The following is a 25,751-nucleotide window of genomic DNA, read 5'->3' on the forward strand; positions in this document are numbered from 1 at the left end:
GCCTGCCTGGAACGCACCATAAATATGAGTGTCTTTATTAAAGGAAAAGGTGTGTGTGTGTGTGTGTTGTTGTTGTTTTTTTTACTGGGCAACAGCTCTCAATATGTCAGAGCAAACCTGGATAACATCATAACCTCCTCCCTCCCAGACTACTTTTGCATAGTCAGCCCATGAGGTCTGTTTGCGCGACCATATATTCGGACACTGCGAGCTTGGACCGGACCAGAACATCAGTTTCCTCCCGTCTCACGGCTGCCTACTTCTTCCACAGTGAAATCAAACTTGCGCCTCGCGTGTGGCAGATTTAAAGGCGAGGAGAGTACCTCATTTGAAGGAAGATCTGACTCAGCTGTGTTAAACCCACTCCACGCCTTCTCTCCTCCCTCTATGCCACTTGCGCCGGTCGGAGGGAAGTAGGCGGGATGCGCCCCGCTGCGCTTCACCGTGCAATGAAGGAAAATTGCAAACTGCTCCTGGACACGCCCCGTTGGCGAGGCGAAGGCGAAGCGCAGGGCAGATCCGCCACGCCTGCACCTAGTCTAGGAAAATAGAGCCCTTAAAGGACAATTCCAGGCGAATTCAACTCGGGGGTGTATTTTCATATCATTTTAGGTCTAACAGAATGAATCTGAAGATTTTCAGTTTAATGTCTCCTGTTTTGCGGTAGTTGTGTCTGTCCCTGCATCGCCACGGCAGCAATGAATGGGAGTGGATGTAAGTTCTGCTGTTTAGGCTGTTTACATCCCTCAAAGCCGCATTTTTTTTCCACAGACAGCGTCAGATGGAGACTCAAACATGCACCCAGAAGTTTATTTACTTCAAGCAAGCCGACATGTTTGTAAAAGTCGATCTAATTCAAAGTCTCCCAGAGTTTCGCGGGAGCCCGAAGTTGCAGTGCTTGGTGTGTTCAGGTGCAGTAGGAGCTACCGCTTGTGTCATAAACACAGGAATATCAACTCTTTACTTGCTTGAAGTGTACATTTTTTTCCACAGACAGCGTCAGGTGGAGACTCAAAGATGCGCCGAGAAGTTTTTTTTACTTGAAGCAAGTAAAGAGTTGATATTCCTGTGTTTATGACACAAACGGTAGCTTTTCCCACTGCACCTGAACACACCGAGCACGGCAACTGGGTCTCGCGCGAGACTCCGGGAGACTTTGAATTAGATCTAGTTTTACAAACATGTCGGCTTGTTGAAGTAAATAAACTTCTCGGTGCATGTTTGAGTCGCCATCTGACGCTGTCTGTGGAAAAAAATTGTGGCTTTGAGGGCTGTAAACAGCCTAAACAGCGGAACTTACATCCACACCCATTCATCGCTGCCGTGGGGACGCGGGGACAGATACAACTACCGCAAAACAGGAGACATTAAACTGAAAATCTTTAGATTCATTCTTTTAGACCTGGAATTGTCCTTTAATGTTGTATCCTTGATCATTATTATTTATTTAGATATCATTATTTATTAATAGATTATATTTCCTGATTACATTAGATAGATAAAAGATAAAAGTTAAGTACTGAGGAAAAGTAAAGTTCCATAAAGTACATGATTTCTATACTGATATGTGATGTTGCACTTTTAAACCACAAGGGGCGTTCTACTGTTCGAACGTTGACCTCTGAACTTACAAGTAAACAAACAGTAGAAGAAGAAATTGTCATTTGTAAACAGTTGAAAGAAAAGAGATTAGTTTCGGAGTTTGTTTCTGTCTTGTTAGTAGTCGTGTTTTTGTTGTACTTTGATAGTCTTGTGTCAGTAAAATACCTGAAAAAGACACAGCAAGAAGTCCTCCATCGTTTTTCACGGAAGCTGCAGTTAGTTCCCACACAAATCATCAATTGCCTCCTGTGAAATGTCTCCTACAGCTGCCATAGAGCCTGTCACCAAAAGTTGACTGTTTGTCCGAGTGAGTGGAGGGGGCGGGGCTTAGCCATAGGTCAATTATTGGAGCTAGTTGTAAGTGTTAATAAGTGTTAATAACAATAAAAGAAGGAACATGAAAAGAACATAAGAACATTTAAAAAATGAATGGAATTTAATTACTTTTTTGTGACACTTTTATCCTTAAAGGGATACGCCAACATTTTTTTTCATGTCTTGCATCACTCCTGAGTCCATGACAAGCAGATAGACACCATCCTTTCGACTGTGCGTTAACAAGGGAGATATCGCCCGTAATTAGCTTAGCTCAAACGCTGGAAGTGTAAGTAGTGTTAGCCTGCCTCCTACCCGAGCTGAAATCAGCAGTCAGAAGCTGATTTCATTTTAGCTCTAAACTCTGTAAATATATCACTTTATCCACATCCATTCATCCACACGTTTTAGCTAAGCTAATGTCCGTATCTCCCTTGTTGCTGCACGCACAGTCGAAAGGATGGTGTCTATCTGCTTGTCATGGACTCGGGAGTGAGGCAAGACACGGAAAAAAAAAAGTCAGCGTCTCCCTTTAATACACCAGTAAGAGTCCGACCTCATGACTTTTTTTGCGCCAGTCTGGCAGAGGGTCCCTTTGAAACTGTGAAACTTTGTAAAGCCCTGCCCCAGCTCCAGGATTCCTTTCAGCGATAACATCTGCCTTGTCGGCTCACACTACACCAGTAAAACCAACACGTTCTCACTCCCAGTGCGTCAACCCCCTGACGAACGGTCACTGTCCCTCCTCGTCACATGCCTGACTCATTAGGTACCCGTTTTTCGTCATGAGGTGACGAGCGGGGATTTCAATTCATTCCAATGCAACCCCCTTCGCGGCGATATGTGACGCTCAGAGTAAAGTGATCCAGCCGACCGGACGCGGCGCTGAACGACGCACTGAGCTGGAAAACTTTTTTTCCCCTTTGAAGCTTTATTGAACCTGGTGTGTCTGACATAGCTTTCATCCAAGCCGTCATTTTGGTTATTATTTATTTACTGATCTTGGCGTTGGTGCAGAATAATAAATAAACAAACAAACAAACAAACAAATAAATAAATTACATCCTTGTCAGAAGACCAGACGGGGTGGGGGTGTGTAATAAATAAAGAAAGAAAGAAATATTTTTGTCCCGTGCGTAATTGTCAAGATCCGCATTTCGATTAAACTCGCCTTTCTTCTTTTGTACGAGTTGTTGGACGACTGCATTTTCATTTCATTTACTTATTTCCCTGTCCTAAGTCATGTTTATGGATACACAGTTGAACATATTGTCATTTTACCCTCGGCATTTTCCCCTCACTTTGCTGAATATCTGTTGATTCATGTCATAAACACGTTTTGTTCATTAAAAATATGTGGTGTTTATTAAAAATATGTTGTTCATTCAAATCGGTTGTTGTTCATTGCAGAACAATAGAATATTAATACGGTGATTTATATACAGATATTGATCGCGCAGTGTGACCACAATCACTACGCACGGAGGCGTGAGGGACATTTGAAACAGCTGTATCAATCGTCCCTGCAGCGACTACTGACACTTCAACCTGTTTTGGCTCTAAACTTCAAAACTATGACACTGCATAGTTTAGGACCTGTTTATGTACGAATTCATCTGTTGTTAGGTCATATTATTATTGCATGAAACACACAATACAACTTTTGATCACAAAAAAACTACCGCACGTAACATTTTACTTTCCGTAGTAAAAAAAACAGGTTCGCGCTAATAACTTTTGAATGGCGTGACGTAATTTCACAAGCTTTCCCAGGATTGGTCGGTGTTGAGTGCTGAACTAGAGGATGTGACGTCATTGCAAACGGCGCCACCGGTCGCGACCATAGACTGCGACACTGCCATCTACGGCGTCTGGACGGAACTACAACACCTTAACAGTGTGTTTGTGATCATGAGGAGTGGAAATTAAGCCATGTTGATTTAATTCAACAGCATGTGAATAAACAGTGAGGAATCAGAACAGTTAGACAGCTCTTTTTCAACAAAGTCCAAATAATTCAAGTAACTCAAGTCATATAGGCCTTTTTTTTTTTTAATTGCAGAAAACAACATTTCTCCCCCCTTCTCCCTCCTCCCGCCCAGGAACCTTAGTTTATAATATAGTGTAGAATGAACCCGTCCACTGTAGTAATGTTTATGCACAACTGCACCACTTTAGCCAGCTCCTTTATTTCTGGTTTTACATTGGACAAACTGATTAAGGCTCCATTTTCAGGAGACACAGCTATTCTTTAATAACTTCCACATTCGTTGGGTTACGTTCAGAGGTTTATCAGGACAGGGCCTAGGGTCATCCAGTGTTAGCAATTACAGACCCATCTGACCTTCACAGGGGTCACAGGTCAACTTTTCATGTGAAATTTGACGATTTTTGCTATCAATTCAGGCATAAAACACCAATACTTGGAGCTGGGAAGCTGAAATCTTTAGATTCTAGTCCAGACCTTGGAGCAGATTGACGGTGCCAAATATCAGAGCTCTGCTCCACTCGGAAGTGTCCAAAATGGCCAAAAAGCAGTGTTCATTTCTAATCCCCCATTGTGTACAAGACTAAATTCAACAGATAGTCTTTAATAACTTCCACATGCTTTGAGCTGGAAGTCTGAAAGTTTCAGGGTTTTGTCAGGGGCCTAGGGCCACCCATTATCTGAAATTTCAGACCAATCCCACATTCAGAAGGGGTCAAAGGTCAAGGTTTAGTGTGAAATTTGACGATTTTTGCTATCAATTCAGGCATAAAACACCAATACTTTGAGCTGGGAAGCTGAAATCTTTAGATTCTAGTCCAGACCTTGGAGCAGATTGAAGATCAGAGCTGTGCTCCACTCAGAAGTGTCCAAAATGGCCATGGTAAGTGTCAAAGGTCACAGGGGTCAAACATCAAAGTTAATCCTAACAAAACACACACGCTTTAAGTAATCATCATGAAATTTAGATGAGTTGTATATCAGAGAGTCCTCTATCATTATATTGTATTCCCATTGCTCTGGGGGCCACAGGGGGCCCCTGGGGGCCACTTCGCTTTCCCATGCTCTCACAGATTTGGGTGTCGGGTCAGTGGATAAGGGCCTCACAATGAGTCTCAGACTTAATGCCTGAGAGACCTTCTGAGTCAGAAAAGCTGAAATGGATGAAATATATTTCTAAAAGTCGTACAGTTCTGAATTTGATATCAGTGGTTCCGGGGGCCCAAGACGAACGCGTTGATGTGCGTTCGGTCCTGATTGAGCCATTACTTTTCGAGAGGCGGGGCTTCAAACAGCCGCATTCCTCTGTCTCCAGGAGGCCGCTGTTTCCATAGAAACCAACCGAATCACTTGAAACTTGGCCTGTGGACTCATTGTGAGGCCCTTATCCACTGACCCGACACCCAAATCTGTGAGAGCATGGGAAAGCGAAGTGGCCCCCAGGGGCCCCCTGTGGCCCCCAGAGCAATGGGAATACAATATAATGATAGAGGACTCTCTGATATACAACTCATCTAAATTTCATGATGATTACTTAAAGCGTGTGTGTTTTGTTAGGATTAACTTTGATGTTTGACCCCTGTGACCTTTGACACTTACCATGGCCATTTTGGACACTTCTGAGTGGAGCACAGCTCTGATCTTCAATCTGCTCCAAGGTCTGGACTAGAATCTAAAGATTTCAGCTTCCCAGCTCAAAGTATTGGTGTTTTATGCCTGAATTGATAGCAAAAATCGTCAAATTTCACACTAAACCTTGACCTTTGACCCCTTCTGAATGTGGGATTGGTCTGAAATTTCAGATAATGGGTGGCCCTAGGCCCCTGACAAAACCCTGAAACTTTCAGACTTCCAGCTCAAAGCATGTGGAAGTTATTAAAGACTATCTGTTGAATTTAGTCTTGTACACAATGGGGGATTAGAAATGAACACTGCTTTTTGGCCATTTTGGACACTTCCGAGTGGAGCAGAGCTCTGATATTTGGCACCGTCAATCTGCTCCAAGGTCTGGACTAGAATCTAAAGATTTCAGCTTCCCAGCTCCAAGTATTGGTGTTTTATGCCTGAATTGATAGCAAAAATCGTCAAATTTCACATGAAAAGTTGACCTGTGACCCCTGTGAAGGTCAGATGGGTCTGTAATTGCTAACACTGGATGACCCTAGGCCCTGCCCTGATAAACCTCTGAACGTAACCCAACGAATGTGGAAGTTATTAAAGAATAGCTGTGTCTCCTGAAAATGGAGCCTTAATCAGTTTGTCCAATGTAAAACCAGAAATAAAGGAGCTGGCTAAAGTGGTGCAGTTGTGCATAAACATTACTACAGTGGACGGGTTCATTCTACACTATATTATAAACTAAGGTTCCTGGGCGGGAGGAGGGAGAAGGGGGGAGAAATGTTGTTTTCTGCAATTAAAAAAAAAAAAGGCCTATATGACTTGAGTTACTTGAATTATTTGGACTTTGTTGAAAAAGAGCTGTCTAACTGTTCTGATTCCTCACTGTTTATTCACATGCTGTTGAATTAAATCAACATGGCTTAATTTCCACTCCTCATGATCACAAACACACTGTTAAGGTGTTGTAGTTCCGTCCAGACGCCGTAGATGGCAGTGTCGCAGTCTATGGTCGCGACCGGTGGCGCCGTTGCAATGACGTCACATCCTCTAGTTCAGCACTCAACACCGACCAATCCTGGGAAAGCTTGTGAAATTACGTCACGCCATTCAAAAGTTATTAGCGCGAACCTGTTTTTTTTTACTACGGAAAGTAAAATGTTACGTGCGGTAGTTTTTTTGTGATCAAAAGTTGTATTGTGTGTTTCATGCAATAATAATATGACCTAACAACAGATGAATTCGTACATAAACAGGTCCTAAACTATGCAGTGTCATAGTTTTGAAGTTTAGAGCCAAAACAGGTTGAAGTGTCAGTAGTCGCTGCAGGGACGATTGATACAGCTGTTTCAAATGTCCCTCACGCCTCCGTGCGTAGTGATTGTGGTCACACTGCGCGATCAATATCTGTATATAAATCACCGTATTAATATTCTATTGTTCTGCAATGAACAACAACCGATTTGAATGAACAACATATTTTTAATAAACACCACATATTTTTAATGAACAAAACGTGTTTATGACATGAATCAACAGATATTCAGCAAAGTGAGGGGAAAATGCCGAGGGTAAAATGACAATATGTTCAACTGTGTATCCATAAACATGACTTAGGACAGGGAAATAAGTAAATGAAATGAAAATGCAGTCGTCCAACAACTCGTACAAAAGAAGAAAGGCGAGTTTAATCGAAATGCGGATCTTGACAATTACGCACGGGACAAAAATATTTCTTTCTTTCTTTATTTATTACACACCCCCACCCCGTCTGGTCTTCCGACAAGGATGTAATTTATTTATTTGTTTGTTTGTTTGTTTGTTTATTTATTATTCTGCACCAACGCCAAGATCAGTAAATAAATAATAACCAAAATGACGGCTTGGATGAAAGCTATGTCAGACACACCAGGTTCAATAAAGCTTCAAAGGGGAAAAAAAGTTTTCCAGCTCAGTGCGTCGTTCAGCGCCGCGTCCGGTCGGCTGGATCACTTTACTCTGAGCGTCACATATCGCCGCGAAGGGGGTTGCATTGGAATGAATTGAAATCCCCGCTCGTCACCTCATGACGAAAAACGGGTACCTAATGAGTCAGGCATGTGACGAGGAGGGACAGTGACCGTTCGTCAGGGGGTTGACGCACTGGGAGTGAGAACGTGTTGGTAAAACCAGCGGTAACACCAGATCCAGTCTGTCCTTACAGTCACTAACAACAACATCTGTCTGTTCAGTGTTCAGAGACTCAGGTAAAAAGTAAACCTATAGAGGCTGACTGCGCTGTACACAGGGAATCTACAGGAAGTGATAACAAATCATAGCCATAAGCACAATCAATAATGGCATTGGTATCAATAAAATCTATCATCTGTATTTTACAGGTGACTACTTATTGAGAACTGACATTCGACACTGAAACAAGCACAGATAAAGTAGAACCAACAACTCAGTGAGTTCATGTACTTACCAGAGATGAGGCTTAGAAACAATTGTTCTGTCTTTGCTCTATACAGCTCCTTGGATCAGACACACACACAGTAAGTCACACCCTTTCCGAGCGGAGACTCCCGTGCTGATGGCAGCAGCCCTCATAGTTGTCTGTGTATCATGTCCCCCCACTGATAAGGGTGTATCTGCTGCTAATTTTCTATGCGCACTCAGTTTTATAGCTGTGCTGGCATCGAGCTGTTAGGGGCAGGGCCAGCACTCCAGCTGGGATTTAACTACGTCACCATTTCTCCTGCTCCTCAAAAACAAATTCATCCTCAAACTCCACAGTTAAGGGCTATAGTTATCAATTTTTCACATGTTTTCAAGAACCATATTCTAACATGTATGATGTTTTCATTCAAATTTCGTATTTCACTTTACACAGACTTTAAAAGAACATAAGAACATTTTTTAAAAACATGGCGAGAAAAGAAAACAGATAAAGCAACAATAAAAAAGAAAATATTTTCTCTCTCTCTCTATCTATAAAACTGTCCTCACAAAATAAAGTTTGTGATGTGTCTGCGTGGAGCAGACCTGCTGACAGATGTGCAGCTGACAGTGGCTGTTTCCTTATGCATCACTAAACCTGAGCCACCATCTGATCCTCGCTCAGGTTCTGAGGACAGGACAATGTCTCCTTTACATGTATTTGTGGTTTTTCCTCTTCATTTCTAATCGGCTCGTTTCTGTTTTTGCCAGAAGGCAAACATGATCTCTCTCTCTCCCTCTCTCTACAGCTGTTGTGTCAGCCTGTGGCGGTCTGACGTAGGTTGTTAATAGACCAAAAACGTAGACCTAGTTAGTACTCAAAAAATGAGTGTTTCATTTTAATAAGTTGTGAGCTTCAGAGCATGATTACTTGAGATAACATCTGCATTGTCGGCGCACACTACACCAGTAAAACCAGCAGTAAACACAAGATCCAGTCTGTCCTTACAGTCACTCACAACAACATCTGTCTGTCCAGTGTTCAGAGACTCAGAGTTAAAAAGTAAACTTGTAGAGGCTGAAGTGATAACAAATCGCAGCCATAAGCACAATCAATAATTTCACTGAAACAAGCACAGATAGAGTGGAACCAACAACTCTGTCTTGGCTCTATACAGCTCCTTGGATGAACACACACAGTAAGTCACACCCTTTCCCGGAATCCTCTCTCTGCAAACAGAAACTGAAAGTAGCCTACTTTCAGTTTCTGTTTGCAGAGAGAATTCAGCTTTGCAGAAGCTTCTGCATTTGATCACTTGATCCAAAAGTAACAAAAATGAAGGCTGCCAATGACTGCTCTCTTGAATATTTATTGTAGGCTACAATTACACACTGTTTATGGTATGTCTTCATCTTGCTTTTATTGGCCGCATTAAATCTTTGAACTTGTAAGGAAGATGGCAGATCAACTTTTCCTTTTCCACTGGTCAACATTCAATTCTAATCAATCAATAATTATTTTTGAGTTAAAAACAGAAATAATTAATGTTTTAAATATGGGAATACATTTTTTTGTTATTTCATATGGATGTAATTAAAAGCACACAAATGTTAAAAGGGAACTGTATATTATTTACATAGCAGAACCAAAGCGCGCCGGTATTGGTGGTGTCAGGTTGTTGTTGTTTGTTTTTTTTTAAATACTTTATTTATTCATTTTCAAAACATCAAAGTACATAACAACCTAAACGATTACCCCCTCCTTCCCACCCCCTCCACCAAAGCAGGTTAGAGGGAAAAAAAGGGTGAAAGCTGTACTCTATACAGTAATAACGGTTTCTATGGCCATCCGTAATAAAATTATACTTAGAAAATTTACAGACAAATAAATATTGAAACATAATCAGGATATCAAGGAGGGTCCTTTCTGCTGTGTGATATGATCAAGAAATGGTTGCCATATCTGATGGAATCTGTCTGAAGTCCCTGACAACTCAAATCAAATTTTCTCCATATACTGTATAAGGTGTTTGGTGTTAGCAATAACCAGTATAAGTTATAAGTTTCAAATTTTAAAATGTTTGCTCTAGTATAGTTCCTGACTTGTAAGTACCTGAAAAAGTGAGATGGTTGTAAATCAAATTTGCCTTTAAGTTGGTCAAATGAGGCAAAAACATATACGTTATGTTAAGTCTTTCACAGTAGGCCTTTCCCTTTCCAAATAGAGAAAACAGAATCTGACTGAGAGGGGTGAAATGCCTGATTGTGACAAATGGGAGCAAAAATAGTAGTGTTTGTTAGATTACTGTAAATGTTTTTTTTTTTTTAATTTGGTACCACACATTTAATGAATGTTCTACTATAAGTCCAGTGCATTTAAATGGTCCAGGTCCTTCTCTTTGTTGTGTTGAGTAGTGCTGGGAGGGAGGTACCAGCGATGTCCTGTATCTAAATTGCATCTAGATAGCATGGAGATGTTGGTAATTTATTTTTAACAATAAGTGTTTTGCATCATACTGTAAGAGAAAATCTGATGTTTAAAAATGCTACTCTTAGATTGACTGCAGTTGTTCCCATGAGAGCAGACTGAAAATGTATTTAGCAAGAATTGGATGGTATATGTTTACAGTCAAACATTTTCATGCAAGGTAGGCTTAATTTTTGATAAATCAAAAATCTGTGTGGATCATTTGTGGAGGACAGTCTGAAGATGCTCTCCAGCAAGTTTGGTGTCAATTGAGCAAAATTCCCCCCAGGAGGAATATTGACATGTCCTTGGAGGAGTAAGTCTGGTATGTGAAGTTTTTTTCCGACTATTTATGAATGGGTAGTAGGATTTCCTCAGAAGAAGAAGGGAAAAGAAGAAGATTGCGACTGAGTCTCGGCTCGTCCCCCGCCGTCAGGCGGTGATGGCCCTGAGCAGCGGACACCGGCTGTGGCTGAATCACAACACCATGTTTTGGTCACGTCTTATCACTAATACACTACAAGATAATGGGGATAATAACTGCTTTATGCCTCAATTCTGTGAATATTGTATGCCATATGATTATATTTTTATAAGGTGGAAAACAATCGAATGGATCAATGTAAAAAACAACAACACAGAACTGAATTTAGTTTCTAGTTCTGGCAGTGTTGCAAAGAACCAATCAGAAAGTGAGAATTTAAACTCACTTCCGTTTCAATCAAACTCTTTCACACTCACACACACACACACACACACACACACACACACACACACTACTATACTCACGCACACACACACACCACTAAACTCATGCACACACACCACTAAACTCTCTCACTGTGTGAATATGAGTATAATACTGTAATAGTGTGTGTAGATAGATAGATAGATAGAGAATAGAGAATACTTTATTCATCCCTAGCAGGGAAATTCAAGTTAGTCCAGTAGCTCACACAACAATGACAAAAAAGATGAACACAAAAAACATTTGAACAAGTGTTATATAAAACGATTGCAGCAGGAACAAATGATGATGATGTGTAAGAGAGTATTGTAGTGTGTGTAAGAGAAGTCTAGATCATTGACCCTAAATGTCCTCACAGGTGAATAGCAGCAGAATACTATGATATTTGCCCCCAGGGATTGCCCACTTGTATGAGAGCTGTGGCCAGCAGAGCTGCTGCATGCTGCATGACTCTAAAGGATGAGTGTGGTTAATGGTTGATTTCCCTGGCTGAGGCATTCCTTTCCCCTGGATATCAGAGGAGCAGGGCGTTAAAAAAGGACCATGTGATTTACAAGAAACAGCTCCAGCTGACTGTAACAGGCAAAGGGCCTTGCCTCTTTATCTATCTGGAACCACTTATGCCTGGTACACACATAAATATTTTCTAAATCTCAACCGATTTATTATCTGTGAGAGACCCCAAACATGAAGATAAAAAATCTGTGATTGGACAGTTTTGATCGTATTGTGTGTGGTGTGCTGCGATATTCCAAACACAACACACCACACACATTAAGATTTTTCAGAATCTCGACCCTCTGGTCAGAAAACTCAGAAAGAGATCCGCGGCATCAGCAGCGATACCAGGGGTGTCGTTGTAGCTACTCTTTCGGGTCTATTTCCGGAATGGACAATGAGAGCGACGTAATTTTTTTTTTTTAATGAAAGCGGGACACTTCAGCCTTTACAACGATCCCATCTGTGTGTGTCTGTGGCTCCGGACGCCGAGCAGTCAAGCGGCTGTCCAATAGGGAGCCGTGCGCTGTCACATGACGGGCTGTGAGCAGCGGTCACATGATCGTTTAAACATGGCTGCTGTATTGCTGGCTGTTGCCGGCTACGAGCGCTAAGTCTTTGCTATCGGCTATCAAATCTCCCGTGTATGCGTGAATGTCTGTGTGAACCTCATGTAATGCCAGGGCTGCACCGTGGCTCTCTGTGGGATTGCCGGTGTTGTGGGTTGTGTTGTGTGTTGTCTCGGCAAGCAGGCACTTCTCCACACAACACCGGCTTTCCACACACAAGATGACTTTTGATTGAGGCGGCCACGGTTATCGCCCCTGACAATCGTAAATATTGAACATGTTTAATATTTACGATTATCGGCGCCGAACGTTTTCCAAGCTGATTGTCGGGAGAATTTTGACTCTTGACACACCACACACTACAAGAGAATCTCATAAAATAATCTTACGAGCTTAAGATAATCGGCCGATTTTTGTCTTTGGTTGGAAGGGGGAAAATCGGGGCATAATCAGCCCGATTATCTTTATGTGTGTGGTAGGCTTTAGACACAGGGTGATTCAAAGCTCTCTACGGAGGAATGGAAACATATAGAACATTTAGATGGCCAAAATAACTATATATACAGTATATATATATATATATATATATAAAGAAAGAAAGAAATTAAAGTATGTAAACAAAAAAAATAAGAAAATTGAAAAAGAAAAAAAAGTCTTGTTCACCTGAGTAGACAATATGCTATTTATTTTTTTTGGTGCTCAAATTAATCAAAATACCACCAAAGTAATGATTGTCTCAAACTGACTTTTATTGCACAGATAGTCACCAACCACAACTAAATACGACACACTCTGAAGGCAGCAGTATTATGCACACTGGCCACAACGTAACACTTTTTTTCACAACATAACATGATTTCCTAAGGAGGAACATGCTCCTCCTGGCAGCTGTGCGGGTGATAAACTCATCGGCTATAGCATCCTGATTGCGGTTCCTTGTAAAGTTTTTGTGACAGTTCAACACCGCAAGGTGATTGAGTCTTCCCTGTCCAATCGTGGCGCGTAGATAAGTTTTGAGTCTCCGTAGGCCTGAGAATGACCTCTCTGATGTGCAAGAGGTCACGGGAACAGTGAGTCCAAGTCTGATCAGTTTGGTGAGTTCTGGCAGCAGGGTCCGCAGCGGCTCGCCATGCTCTCCTTTCAGGAAATCCACAAAAAAAAAAAAAAATTAATCTAATTAATTAGAGGCTTTGTAATTAATTAATTGCAATTAGTCGCGTTTTAATCGCATATATTTGATCTGAGAACAGTGTGAAGCTATTTTTTTTTTGGATGGATTTTAGTATACCATTGAATAATGACTGAATACATAAGCTTAAGCAAAAAAACATTGTTTTGTTTTTTTTCAAGGTGGTACTTAACCAAGACCAACAGACTAAGGATGCAAATTATCGATTAATTTATTAATCGATATTTGATACATAGATGAAATGGTCTTTCCTGCCACTACACTAGTCTACTGTATTTAATCACTTAAATCACAGAAGCATAAACTGATTTGTTGAACTCAGCCTGATGTAAAACTCAGTAATCACACAGGCAGCTCCATGTTGTCCCTGTGTGATGTTCAGGGACATCAGGACAGTCTGAAGACAGAGCTCTGAGGGTGAAGTCTTATGCACCATGAGACACTGACAGGTCTGTAGCTACGTCTTGACCACATGTCAGCTGTTCAGCTGCAGCAGAGGACACTCCGCTGTTCTCAGCTTCCCTGCGACGAGCGCTTTTTAAAACATTTTTTAATTAAGCTCCGGTAGCGAGCGGCTAAACTACGGCAGGATACTGTAAACCAGCGTGGGTCCGGTGTGTTTATCAAAGCTTGGTCGCCGTGCTGAGGCATCGGGTCGGTTTGAGCTGCGGTCAGGCTGCATTAAAACTCCTGAGGCAGTGATCAGTGTCTGCGGCTTTTTGACTCGTTACTCACTGGTTTCTGTGTGTTAGCGATGGTACAGGCTGAGGCCAGTATACAACAGGTAACAGTGGTGTTGTCTCTTTTCACCTCCTCTCCCTTGCAGTGATCAGTGTTGGCGGCTTTTTAACTCGTTAATGATTGTGCTCCAGTGTAATCAGTACGCCTGAAACTCATCCAGTGAGAAACGTTCAGTGGTGCAAAAATAAGTACGATTAAAATGCTTTAATTTTTTTAACTCGTTAATTTTTGTGTAATTAATTCATCTTAATTAACGCGTTAAAGTCCCGGCCCTAGTTTTTATGCAAACACCCCTCTGTTTGGTTATGTCAATGAACATGTCACGGTGAAGTGTCAGCCTGCCTTCATCCAGATCATCTCCATGAAACTCTGTGATGCTCCCACAGTCACCTTTTCCCGTCACAAAATCCTCAATACTGCACATGTGTTTGAATGCAGCTTGACTGAACCTGCAATCCAAAGATGAAGTTGCAGTGTCCATCACCTGGTAAAACTGTGGTCTGTACATGGCCTCTGGTGACTGGAAACTGTGATGGTGCGCCTCCGTCATCCAGGCGACGTGGGGTTTTTCTTGGCCTTGGCAGGGCTGGGCTTTCAACATTAAGGCTATCAGCAGCTGCAGTTGTGTTTTGCCAAAAATCTTTATATCCGTTTTCACGAAGATGCTTGATGTCCTGTCGGAGAATTTCAATGAGTTGGAGAGCTTTCTGTGAATGCAGCTGGCTGTGTTGCAGTGCGCGATTGGCTGTTTCTGCGCGCAGAAAAAACATCAACATCAACTTTAGTGAAAAAAATGTACTGAACTTCTGCAGGTGCTGAAGTAAATCATTTGCTTTGCCGCCTGCGCCACCTTTATCTTCTGAAGACAGGTTGTCAAGAAACTCCAGTAGTGCGCTGTAATTTGAATAAATTGACTGCAGCGAAGCAGCTTTTACTGTCCAGCGCGTTGGGCACAGAGGGCGCAGAGACGGCCCGTCTGCGCTTTGGAAATGCTGAAACCAAGCCAGTTGTTTTGGGGAGTTGCATATCAGCGTTATGAGGTCATGAATGAGTGACATGAAGTTCCGACACTCGGGAATGTTATGGGCAACATCATTCAACACATTTCCAGACATTCAGTAACAACACGGAAGCACACAGACACCTGTTCTTTGACTGTGATGTCCGCGATCTCATCCATGATTATGGAGAAGAACTCTGCACGCTTTATCTCCTCTTTAAGTGTTCGTAGAACATCATGTGCAAATAGTTCAGTCATTTCATTGAGAATGTCTGTGCATATTCATATTCTCATTCTCACAAATAACTAAGTCCAGTTGCTTTCGATTTAACCTCCTTTGAGATACATGGAGGATGTCATGAGAAAGCCACTTAGACTCATTTCGAGCGAGCCAGGACTGTTAGTTCTGGGATGTCTTGTGCACACAAGTAAGGGCTAGTCCTTGACATGCCAAATATTGGACAGAAGAAAAAATACTTAACAATGCAGTTCGTGCTTCAGCCATTTGCTTTTGCTTGGCGGCAGAGAGAGCATTTGCAACATTAACTCCGGCATTAGCAGCACTTGTGATGCTAGCAGCAGCTTGATGGACATTTGACTTCTCGTGGCAGCGAAATCTTTCTATTGCTTTGCCCCAGCTGCAAAACGCATGTTTCACAAAAGCCTTGTAAGAATCCATCTCATGTCCTCCTGTACATAGTAACGGGGTATGCATTTTGTCAGCAGCAGAGCACACTTCACAGAACACTTTGTTATTTAATGCATCATATGTAATCCACAGGAATTTTGTTTTCCAGCTGGCCTGGTACTTTCGTCAATTCAATTCAATTCAATTCAATTCAATTTATTTGAAGTGGGACAGTGCAAGTTCATGAACAAAACATAAAATCGTAAACAAGCCGGATTGTAGCCACAGGCTAATTTCCATCCGCTGTCCCATACATAGATGTTCCCTGGTACAAAATACAATAAATAAAAACAAAAGCATGTTATAAAATAGCAGCAGTCAGTTTACAGTACAATAGATAACAATACAGATTCGGTGCCGTAGTACAAAAGTGCAACCGTGTCATGGGATAAAGTGCTTACAATCATCAAAGTGCTAAATTTTTTTACCCGATTCACCTCTGGTGTCTCCCCAGGCTTCCTATCCATTTTGGACGCCATCTTGAAAATGACACCTTTCTAGTGGTCAAATTTTGGTAAACTTTTAGTATGTTATTAAGGTCATCTAATACTATAAAAACAGCTGAGAAACCTTTTGTTAGAATTTTTTTAGGGTTAGGTGTTTTTTTTTCATATATGCACCCGCCTATAGAGGGTCCTAGGAGTAATGTCTAATTGAGCTGTGTTTCAATGATAGGTCTAAGGATATAATTTAATCACTTGCACTGCTATGAATAACTAAAATTTATATAATAATATAAGTGATAATACTATTGAATATATATATATATATATATATATACATGTATACATATACACATATATACACACACACACACACACACACACACACACACACACACATATATATATATATATATATATATACATACATACACACACACACATACACATACTCGACCTATGACTAATGATGGCATTATTCATATTGCTATTTTGTCTATGTTAGTTATTATAATAATAGTAATAATAGTAGTAGTAATAGTAACAACACAGCAAAGTTACAGTAATAACAACATCAACACAATCATATAACAACAATCAGGAATAAGTATACACTTCTAATAGTGGGTGCAGGTCTAGGTCGATAGCAACCAGTTTTTTAAATGCTTTTTGAAGGTAATATGTGTGGTGCATTCTCTGACTGTGAGCGGCAGGCTATTCCATGTCCTGCAACCCATGACGGATAGAGCAGCCTGACCGAAGGTGGTACGTCTGTAGGGGATAGTGCAGTCCCCTCTAACTACTGATCTTGTGACCTTAGCAGATGGTTGGCTATCAGTGCGTTTTATAAAATCTTTCAGGGGTGGGGGGCCAGATTGTGTAAGGTTTTGTGTACCAGGCAGGCTTGTTTAAAATCAACTAAGTTGTTGAAGCTCAGCAGTTCGTGTCTGTCAAGGACGTTGCAAATGTGGTGTCTTGTTTGTTTTTTACCGAATACCTTTAGAGCTTTATTGTAAAGTGACTTGGCTGACTTGAGGGTGGTTACACCTGTAAGGGACCAACTTGTAAGACAGTATTCGATACGGGAGAGGATTACAGAAAATAAAAACATTCGGGCTGCTGTATCCGTCAGGTTGTGTCTGATCTGCTTGAAGTTCTGCAGGTGAAATTTGGTGGTTTTAGATAGAATACTGACATGTTTTTTGAATGTTAGGGTCGAATCTAGGGTAACGCCTAGGTATTTAAAATGCTCGACTATGTCAAGTTCCACACCATTTACAAACACGTTAGAGTTGGTTATTTTCGTTTGTCGTTTGCTGAACATCATACAAGCAGATTTCTTGGTGTTAAGCAAGAGACAGGATGCAGTAAGCCATTTCTCGATACATGATAAAGCTGATGTGAGGGAAGATGAGGCCTGTGATGGATTTTGCTTCCTTGAAGATCACTACATCGTCTGCGTACATTATAGTGTGGACATTCTGATCAAGGCTAGGCAGGTTATTAATAAACAGTGAGAACAAAATTGGTCCAAGGACCGATCCCTGAGGGACCCCGATACTGCACTCAAGGCTGGCTGAGTTAACCGCATTTACCACCACATGTTGTTTTCTCCCCGAGAGGTAGGAGGCAAACCATTGTAAAGACTGTTCTGAGAGGTTAAAATGGGTCAGTCTGGACAGCAGTACATGATGGTTCACAAAGTCGAAGGCTTTTTTTAAGTCAAGGAAGGTGGCCCCCACAAAAGCATTTCTGTCCAGCAGGCCTTTGACCTTTTCTAAAAACACACATATGGCAGTCTCAGTGGAATGGTGGGATCCGAAAGCCAAATTGCATGGGGTGTAGTGGAGTGTGACCAAGGTTAAGGTGCTCCATTAATTGTCTGTTGATCCATTTCTCAGCTATTTTTGATATTACTGGTAAAATACTTATTGGTCGGTAGTTGGATGGTTCAGTCTTTTTACCAGATTTGAAGATGGGTGTTATAGCTGCCACTTTCCAGACTGGTGGTACATGTGCGTGTTTAATAGAAAGGTTAATAAGATGAAGGTGATAGGGCGAACCAGAGCATCTTTCTGTTGTTTCAGAAAGGTGCTGCTGAGGCCAAAAGCGTCCTTTGCACTGCTGCTTTTAAGACCCGAGATTAAGCTGGCTACATCATAGTCAGTTATCTCAGTGATTGAGAAGATGGGTTTGTTATTGTCCAGAGGGCTGTCTGTGCATTTGGGAGAGGGGAAAAGTTTGGCAATCTGAGTTGCAGACTCTGAAAAAAAGTTGTTAAAACAATTTGCTAGGTTGATAGGTTCTATGACTAGGTTGTTATTTATAATAAGTTCTAGGTTATTATTATTGTTTTCTGGCTTGTAATGTTGGCCTGTCAGTTTGTTAATACTTTGCCAGATTAGTTTACCGTTGCCATGTGCATTTGCAATAATTTTCATGAAGCAATCTGCTTTTAACTTCCTCAGGGTTTGGGTTACCTTGTTTCGCATGGAAGTAAACCTCAGGCGGTCCGTAGCTAGACCAGTTTTTAATGATTGCTTCCACAGTTCATCCCTCGTGCACATCAGTCTTCTGCAGTCCTCGTTTAACCATGGTAAAAAGTGCTTTCTTTTTTTCTTGCCCCTCCCTCTAGAGGTGAAAAGGCCCGTGACCTCCTTGACTGACCTGTTACGTAAAGAGATCACATGCATAAGTGACATCTTCACAGGATATAACATCAGACCAGTTGTTGTTGTGGAGGGCTGCATTTAAATTTTGCTGTTGACTCCTGGGTATAAAGTCATAGAGGGGGGTGGAGTTTACAGGTTTAACATGGAAACAGTGCTGTTTCTTTGTGAGTTTTCTGGTAAAGAGGATGGCATTATGGTCTGAGAGCCCGGTAAGGAGGTTGTAGGTTTTTACAACTCTGTCAGGGCATGTGGTAAATAGCAAGTCAATTCTTGTTCTGGAGTGCCGTGTTAGTCTGGTGGGCTGTTCGATCAACTGGGAGAAATTATGGTGATCCATAATTTGTTTCAGAGTCTTTCTTTCGTGTTTTACATCCCAGTTGATGTTCAGGTCCAGGGTTCTAAATTAACACCCGCCAACCCGCCAAATGCGGGTAAAAAATCATTTTGGCGGGTGTTAATAAATACTTACTAGCCAGTTTGGCCGGTGATGCACAAGGCAATCATCACGGCCAGAGCCGCTCTACTGTTCTCAGTCATTTGTCCCCCTGGCAGTACTTACTACATTTCCCATGAACACTGCATGCTACGTGATGACGTATCAGACGCCCATTGGCTGCGCGCAGGCCGGTGTTTCACGCTACAGCAGAGAGGAGACTCCAACACGTCGCTCGCGACTCACACCGGCCCGTAGTTGAAGCGTGTGTGCGTGCATGGGACCGTTCAGATGCAACGTGTAGACGCGCCACATGCCCGCTCACAACTAGGTGAAGCCGTAGCGGCGGCAGACGATGCGTCGCGGTTTGTTTGTTTTTTCATCCGCGGTGCTCAACTTTTTGGGAGGCAGCAAGCAAACTGCATGTCATGTGAATCGATCAGCTGCTGCACGGACCTGCTTGTCCTGCAGTAACATACTACCTGGCTCTCAGTGCTTGTCGGTGTTGTGTCAAATCCTGGTTCCCTGTCCAGCTGGTTCTCCTGTTTCCCACAGAGTTCTGCCCCCACATGTAGAATGTGTTTTATAGAAGAGAAACACTGAAATATCCCCCATGTCCACCTCTCAGTCTTAGCCCAGTCCTTCATTGACAATAGTTACTGGACTAGTTTTTTTTTTTTTTGTCTAGCTAACAGAATACAGTTGTGTGTAAAACTGAATAAATAAATAAATGATAAAATAAAATAATAAAAACAGGATTTTAGGGTAAGAGTAGCTTATAAGGTTTGACATCACACATTACCTGTAGGCTACTTAATCATTTGCAAATATGTACGAAGACATTTAGGCTACAATGTGATGAAATTAATGAGAAATACAATTCTTTTGTGAACATTTGCCAAGTGGTTTGGAGGTTTGTCCATGTTGTTTTGAGAATGTGATTTCTGTTTTGAAAAATGAGCCAAACCAATGGAGAAAAACTGTAATAGAGGAGGCGCAATACCTGAAAGTAATTATTTCAGTTGTCAGTATGATAGCTAGGCTAAAAACATGCTGTTTTCATGGGAAACACAGTATGAACGTAAAGAATCTCTCTTATTTTCACCGGAAAAAATTTGGCTAGTGGAAATCCTGATTGGCTGGTAACTTTAGAAAGTTACCAGCCAAATTGGCTGGTGATCTAAAAAGTTAATTTAGAACCCTGTTCAGGTCCCCTACCAGGATAACTTCATTATTTGAACTGAAATGGTCTAATAAAAGTTTGAGCTGGTCATAGAAATCTGTCTTGGCAGATGGTGGTCGGTACACACATATCATTACAAAGGACATTTCAGGAGAGAGTGATACTTTAACACTGACATATTCAATTTTCACCTCACTGGGTGCAGTTAGCCGAATGCACTTAAGTGAGTTTTTAATGTATAATAGGACCCCTCCGCCTCTGCCATTTCTGTCTTGCCTAAATACTGAATAACCTGGCTGAAATATAGCAGCTTCTGGCGAGGAACTGGAGAGCCATGTTTCAGACATGCCTAATATGTCAATGTTTGAGTCACACAGTAAATGTTCGATTTGTTCTCGTTTGGGAGTCAGGCTCCTGGTGTTTATGTGACCACAGAGTAGCCCTTTGGGTTTGAGATGATGATGTGACGATGAGGGACAGTGACCGTTCATCAGGCTGTTGACGCACTGGGAGTGAGAACGTGTTGAACCTTAACATTGTAGAATGGGTAGTCGGAGAAATGAGCCGTCGGACTTTTGGGCAGTCGGACTGACGTATGCTCCCCAGGGAAACCTCCTCTCTCTCTGTGAGCCACAATTCACCATGAGAACAGGTTCTGTCGTGCTTCGGATCTGCAGGTGCATATGCGCCGATTCCGTGGGTGGTTTGATGCTCGAGCACCCACTGGCAACGCTGAGCACCCACTGGCCAATCGGGATGGTCGATCAAAAAAATAAAAATAAAATAAAAAGAGTGAATAAATTAAACTTGTGGTGAAACTGTATCTTTAAAATGAACTGCATTTACTTGAATCGTACTATCCAATTAAAATCATTGCAGCTTGGTGCGTGTACACATTAGCGTAGTCACGTAACCAATCGGTAACGATGATCGGATTTGGCTGCGGCTAAACAAGAGGCCTTCACGGACACACACACAGCAAAAATGCGCCGGGTTGGCTGGATCACTTGCTCTGAGTGTCACATATCGCCGCGAAGGGGACTGCATTGGAATCAACTGAAAGCCGAGCGCGTCAAAACCTGACGAAAAACGGGCACCTAATGAGTCAGGTATGTGACGATGAGGGACAGTGACCGTTCGTCAGGCTGTTGACGCACTGGGAGTGAGAACGTGTTGTAAGGTTAGGTTTAGGGTAAGGTTAAGGGTTAGGGCTACTTAAGTCGGAGAAATGGGAGGTCGGACTAATGGACGCAAAAATAAAGAAATGTATGGTCGGAGAAATGGGTAGTCGGACAGACGTCATGCGCCATGCGAGTGGTATCTCAGGAGGTTTCTGTCCAACAGATATAACTAGTAGTTTCTTTGGAGGTGTTTGGGAGTTAACACAGACCCACAGGCTTTCTCCCAAATTAACCAACCAACCAATAAATCGGACCCTGAGTATCCCAGCCTGTCTTTCTGAGCACTTTTCTTTAAAGTTCCAGTAGTTTGAGCCTCCATCAGTGCGTTAAAACAGACTGGATTTTTGAGTATCCTGTTTTTGTGTTTGTGCATTTAAACATCATATCCCGATTTCAGAAACCAGAATACACCATTATCCCAGTTTTGCTACCTGGAGAACTCTGAAGGAAAATGGGATACTGCGGCATCACTGATAGCTTGACAATCTGCACAGGTGCAGGCAAAAGTGTCTCCATAGAAAGAATCTGAAGATGAGTTTGGTTAATTTGATTGTTTTTCTTCTTCACACCAGCACATTGACATTAGCAAAAAATTAAGTCAAGTAAAAAAGATGTCTGGAGCCACGTCTAGTGTTTGAGCTGTGCATTTATTTACAGGAAAAAATCCATGATTCATGGTATCACTCTCTCTCTTGAGCTCTTCCTTGGCCAGAGCCTTATAAAAAGTGTGAATGCAGTGGGATGAACATTTGTGTTATTGTAATTAGACTCTCTACTACTGTAAGAGGATGTGAGTAAACAGTAGTTGTTCCAACCTGCATCAGTCCAAAAGCCTTCCCATGGTCTCCCAAACCTCCGGTGTGTTTGATGGCCTCTCCAGCTCTAGACTCTCTGGAGATGATGGCAGCAATGAGAGCTGGATGGATGGATTTTTCTCCTGCAACTATGTAAATGATGTTCTTGTACTTTCTCATTGGGCCACTGTCATGCTCTGCCATGGCCTCTGATGCAGGGACACCTTGTAGAGACAAATCCAACAGAAAACAGGGTCATTAAATTAGTGCAACAAATGCATCTAAGCTACATCATTTTATTATAGTCTCACACCATATAATGCATGTGTGTGACAAATACAGAGAAGAGAAGGAAACCTCTACTGAGGGAGCATCACCCTCCTGACCATGGGCAACACTTCAACAGGTGACAGGGGGGTGAGCATCTTGACACAAACCAGAATGCACCAAAGAGTCATCATGTGGAGCAGACAACTTCCAAATAATAAAGTCATGCTACTATTACTGAGAAAAAAAGTTACAATTTTGAGAAAAGTCATAACACTAAAAAAAAAGTCATATTAAAAAAAAAAATCATCAATTCCCATTTATGAGAATAAAGTCATCAGTGTGAGAAAAGGTTACAACACGTAATGAAAACTTGTAATATTATGAAATTCAAGTAATTATATTTCAGTCATAATATATTACATTAGCTTTTAAAACACACACACAAATCACACAGTCTGCAGAGTGCAATGAGGATACTAGATTTTTGTGGGCCAGTCAGGAGGTTATAGCATCACCCTGGTAACCTCGACAAAAGGCCAATGGGCTTTTAGGCTTTGAGAGAATGTCAGAAAATAAGATGAAGTTACTTAGACATGTTGTTCAACAAGATCATCTTCACAGGAGGACAGCTGCTCTGACATTGTTTTTGAATATTTAATGTATTAAATATCACAAGTAATAAACCAATGCAGTGTTTACCTGAGGATGACTGACGGTCTGCTTTCGCTGTGACAGATGAAGCTCCGGTAGTTTTCACTTTACTGATGTCTCCGTATTTAGAGGAAGAAGAAGGAATAGAAGAGGCGAAAGAACCTACAAATGATGGAGCTATTAGAATATGTTTCCTCTGCAAATTGACATGAGCACTTGAAGTAGGAGGACCTGGGAGAAGTTTAGATTTGTCGTGGAAATTTTGGTTCTGCTGGTGGAGAGTCAAAGAACAAGACAGGAGACGTAGCATGCACTCAAGTTTATTCTCTATAGAGAAGGGAACAGTTCTCAGGACTGCACAGCAGATAGCAGCTCTGAGTAATGTCCCAAGAACAGAGAGAGAGTCCCTTCTTATACCCCACTTTATGGCTCTGGTTACTTCATTACTGCAAGCACTTCTAGCTTTCCCAGACAATAAACCAAGTCAGATATGTTACTCGACGAATGGCTACCCCAGTTGTTGTTGTACCTACGTATATGAACCTAGATCAGTTCAAGGTTGTACTGTATGTGGGTCACCCTAGTGTCCTTCCTCTACCCCCCAGGTTTATTGTAGTACACAAATGTCTCCACTAATGGTGTTAACAGGACTGCAACAAGGTTTACTACAACTGCTTCGAAGACTATGTTACCACTTATTACAAGGAGAATACCAATCACAGTACATTTCCACCACAGATTTTCTCTACATTCTTACACAGCAGCCACAGTAATGTATGTACTGTATATATGACACAGAGAACGCACCCATTGCTCCTGTTTCCTCGTGTAGATGACCTCTTCAGACGAGTCACTGCTGCTCCTGTAGTCGCTCTGTCAGACTAACCTGTGTGTAGCTCGCTGTATGCAGTATATACTCACCTAAAAATGACCACTCCCACCAATAAACATGTAACATTCAGGTTCAAGTCCAGCCAAAGACAATGACCATGTTGCTGATCTGTCTGTGATTCACCTGCAGAGAGTAAACCTCTCCCACGTGTCCTATTGGAGTTCACTGGTGAAAATAAACCAGCTGATTTCCAGGTTTCCAAGTTTTTATTACGGTGGCCAGGAGGTGCAAACCAACATTACAAAATCTGAAACACTTTTACAAAGTTTGAGACAAATTTACATTTTAGAAAACATTTTTACATTTCATAAAACAAAATTACATAACCATAACACATTGACAAGTCCCGAAACAAATTTACATTTCAGAAGACAAATTAACAAGAAACAAAACACCCAGACAAATTTACAAGTGACGAAACACTTTTACAAGTCCTGAAACAAATTTACAAATAACATCAACCGGAAAGGGAATGTACCAACTCCAGGGTTGAATCGGAAGTGATAACGGGAGCAGCCAATAGGAGTTGTTGTTGTCATTGATGGAGTTCATGGTGACCCAAGATGAACAGCGATCGGTGCCGTCGGCAGCAATGACGGTGGCTACTGGCAACGGCGCCGGTACCGGTAATGACCACGGCAAATTCACATAGGCTACTGCCGGCACCATTGCTGCCGACGGCACCGATCGCTGTCCATCTTGGGTCACCATGAACTCCATCAACGACAACAACAACTCCTATTGGCTGCTCCCGTTATCACTTCCGATTCAACCCTGGAGTTGGTAAATGGTAAATGGACTTGCACTTATATACTAGCGCTTTTCTAGTCACTCAGACCACTCAAAGCGCTTTACACTGTAATGGTCGAATTCACCCTTTCACACACATTCACATAGCTCTGTTCACAGACAGGCTTTTTGGGAGCTAATTATTCACACACATTCACACAGGGCAGGTGTGTGTTCAGTGTCTTGCCCAAGGACACTTCGACATGCAGACAGGAGGAACCGGGAATCGAACCACCGACCTTCTGGTTAGTGAACGACCCGCCCCAGTTGGTACATTCCCTTTCCGGTTGATGTTATTTGTAAACCTGTTTCGCCACTTGTAAATTTGCCTTGGTGTTTATAAAAGTGTTTAGTTTCTTGTTAATTTGTTTTGTAAATGATAGCTAAAAGCTCACAGTTTTAACATCAAAATCATTTTTGCTTGCTGTTGCTTTTTTGATTATCTCTTTCAGTTTCAGTCTGTGTCATGATGATACAGTCAAAAGAAAAAGCAAAAGCAGAATGTATAATGATCCTATGAAGTCTTATGAAACTCTAACATCCAGATAAGAGACACGTTAAACCTTTGCTCTTTTCAATGAACACAGATAAAACTTTAGAAATC

The 25,751-nt window shown here is 41.7% G+C and overlaps 1 protein-coding gene across 1 annotated transcript; it reads right to left on the reverse strand.

The window, feature by feature from the left end:
- Window positions 1-230: 230 nt before the first annotated feature.
- Window positions 231-24,343, reverse strand: LOC146975008 (glycine, glutamate and proline-rich protein-like). Its single transcript, XM_085798973.1, has 4 exons — window positions 24,274-24,343; window positions 23,515-23,628; window positions 22,567-22,769; window positions 231-539 (listed from the first exon to the last, which is right to left on the reverse strand). The coding sequence occupies exons 1-4, from the start codon at window positions 24,275-24,277 to the stop codon at window positions 231-233; spliced, it is 630 nt and encodes a 209-aa protein (XP_085655099.1). The 5' UTR covers window positions 24,278-24,343.
- Between the last annotated feature and the right edge of the window lie 1,408 nt (window positions 24,344-25,751).

The sequence above is a fragment of the Trachurus japonicus genome, chromosome 14 (genome assembly GCF_045865225.1).
Source record: "Trachurus japonicus isolate A0001 chromosome 14, Traja_1.0".
NCBI lineage: Eukaryota > Metazoa > Chordata > Actinopteri > Carangiformes > Carangidae > Trachurus > Trachurus japonicus.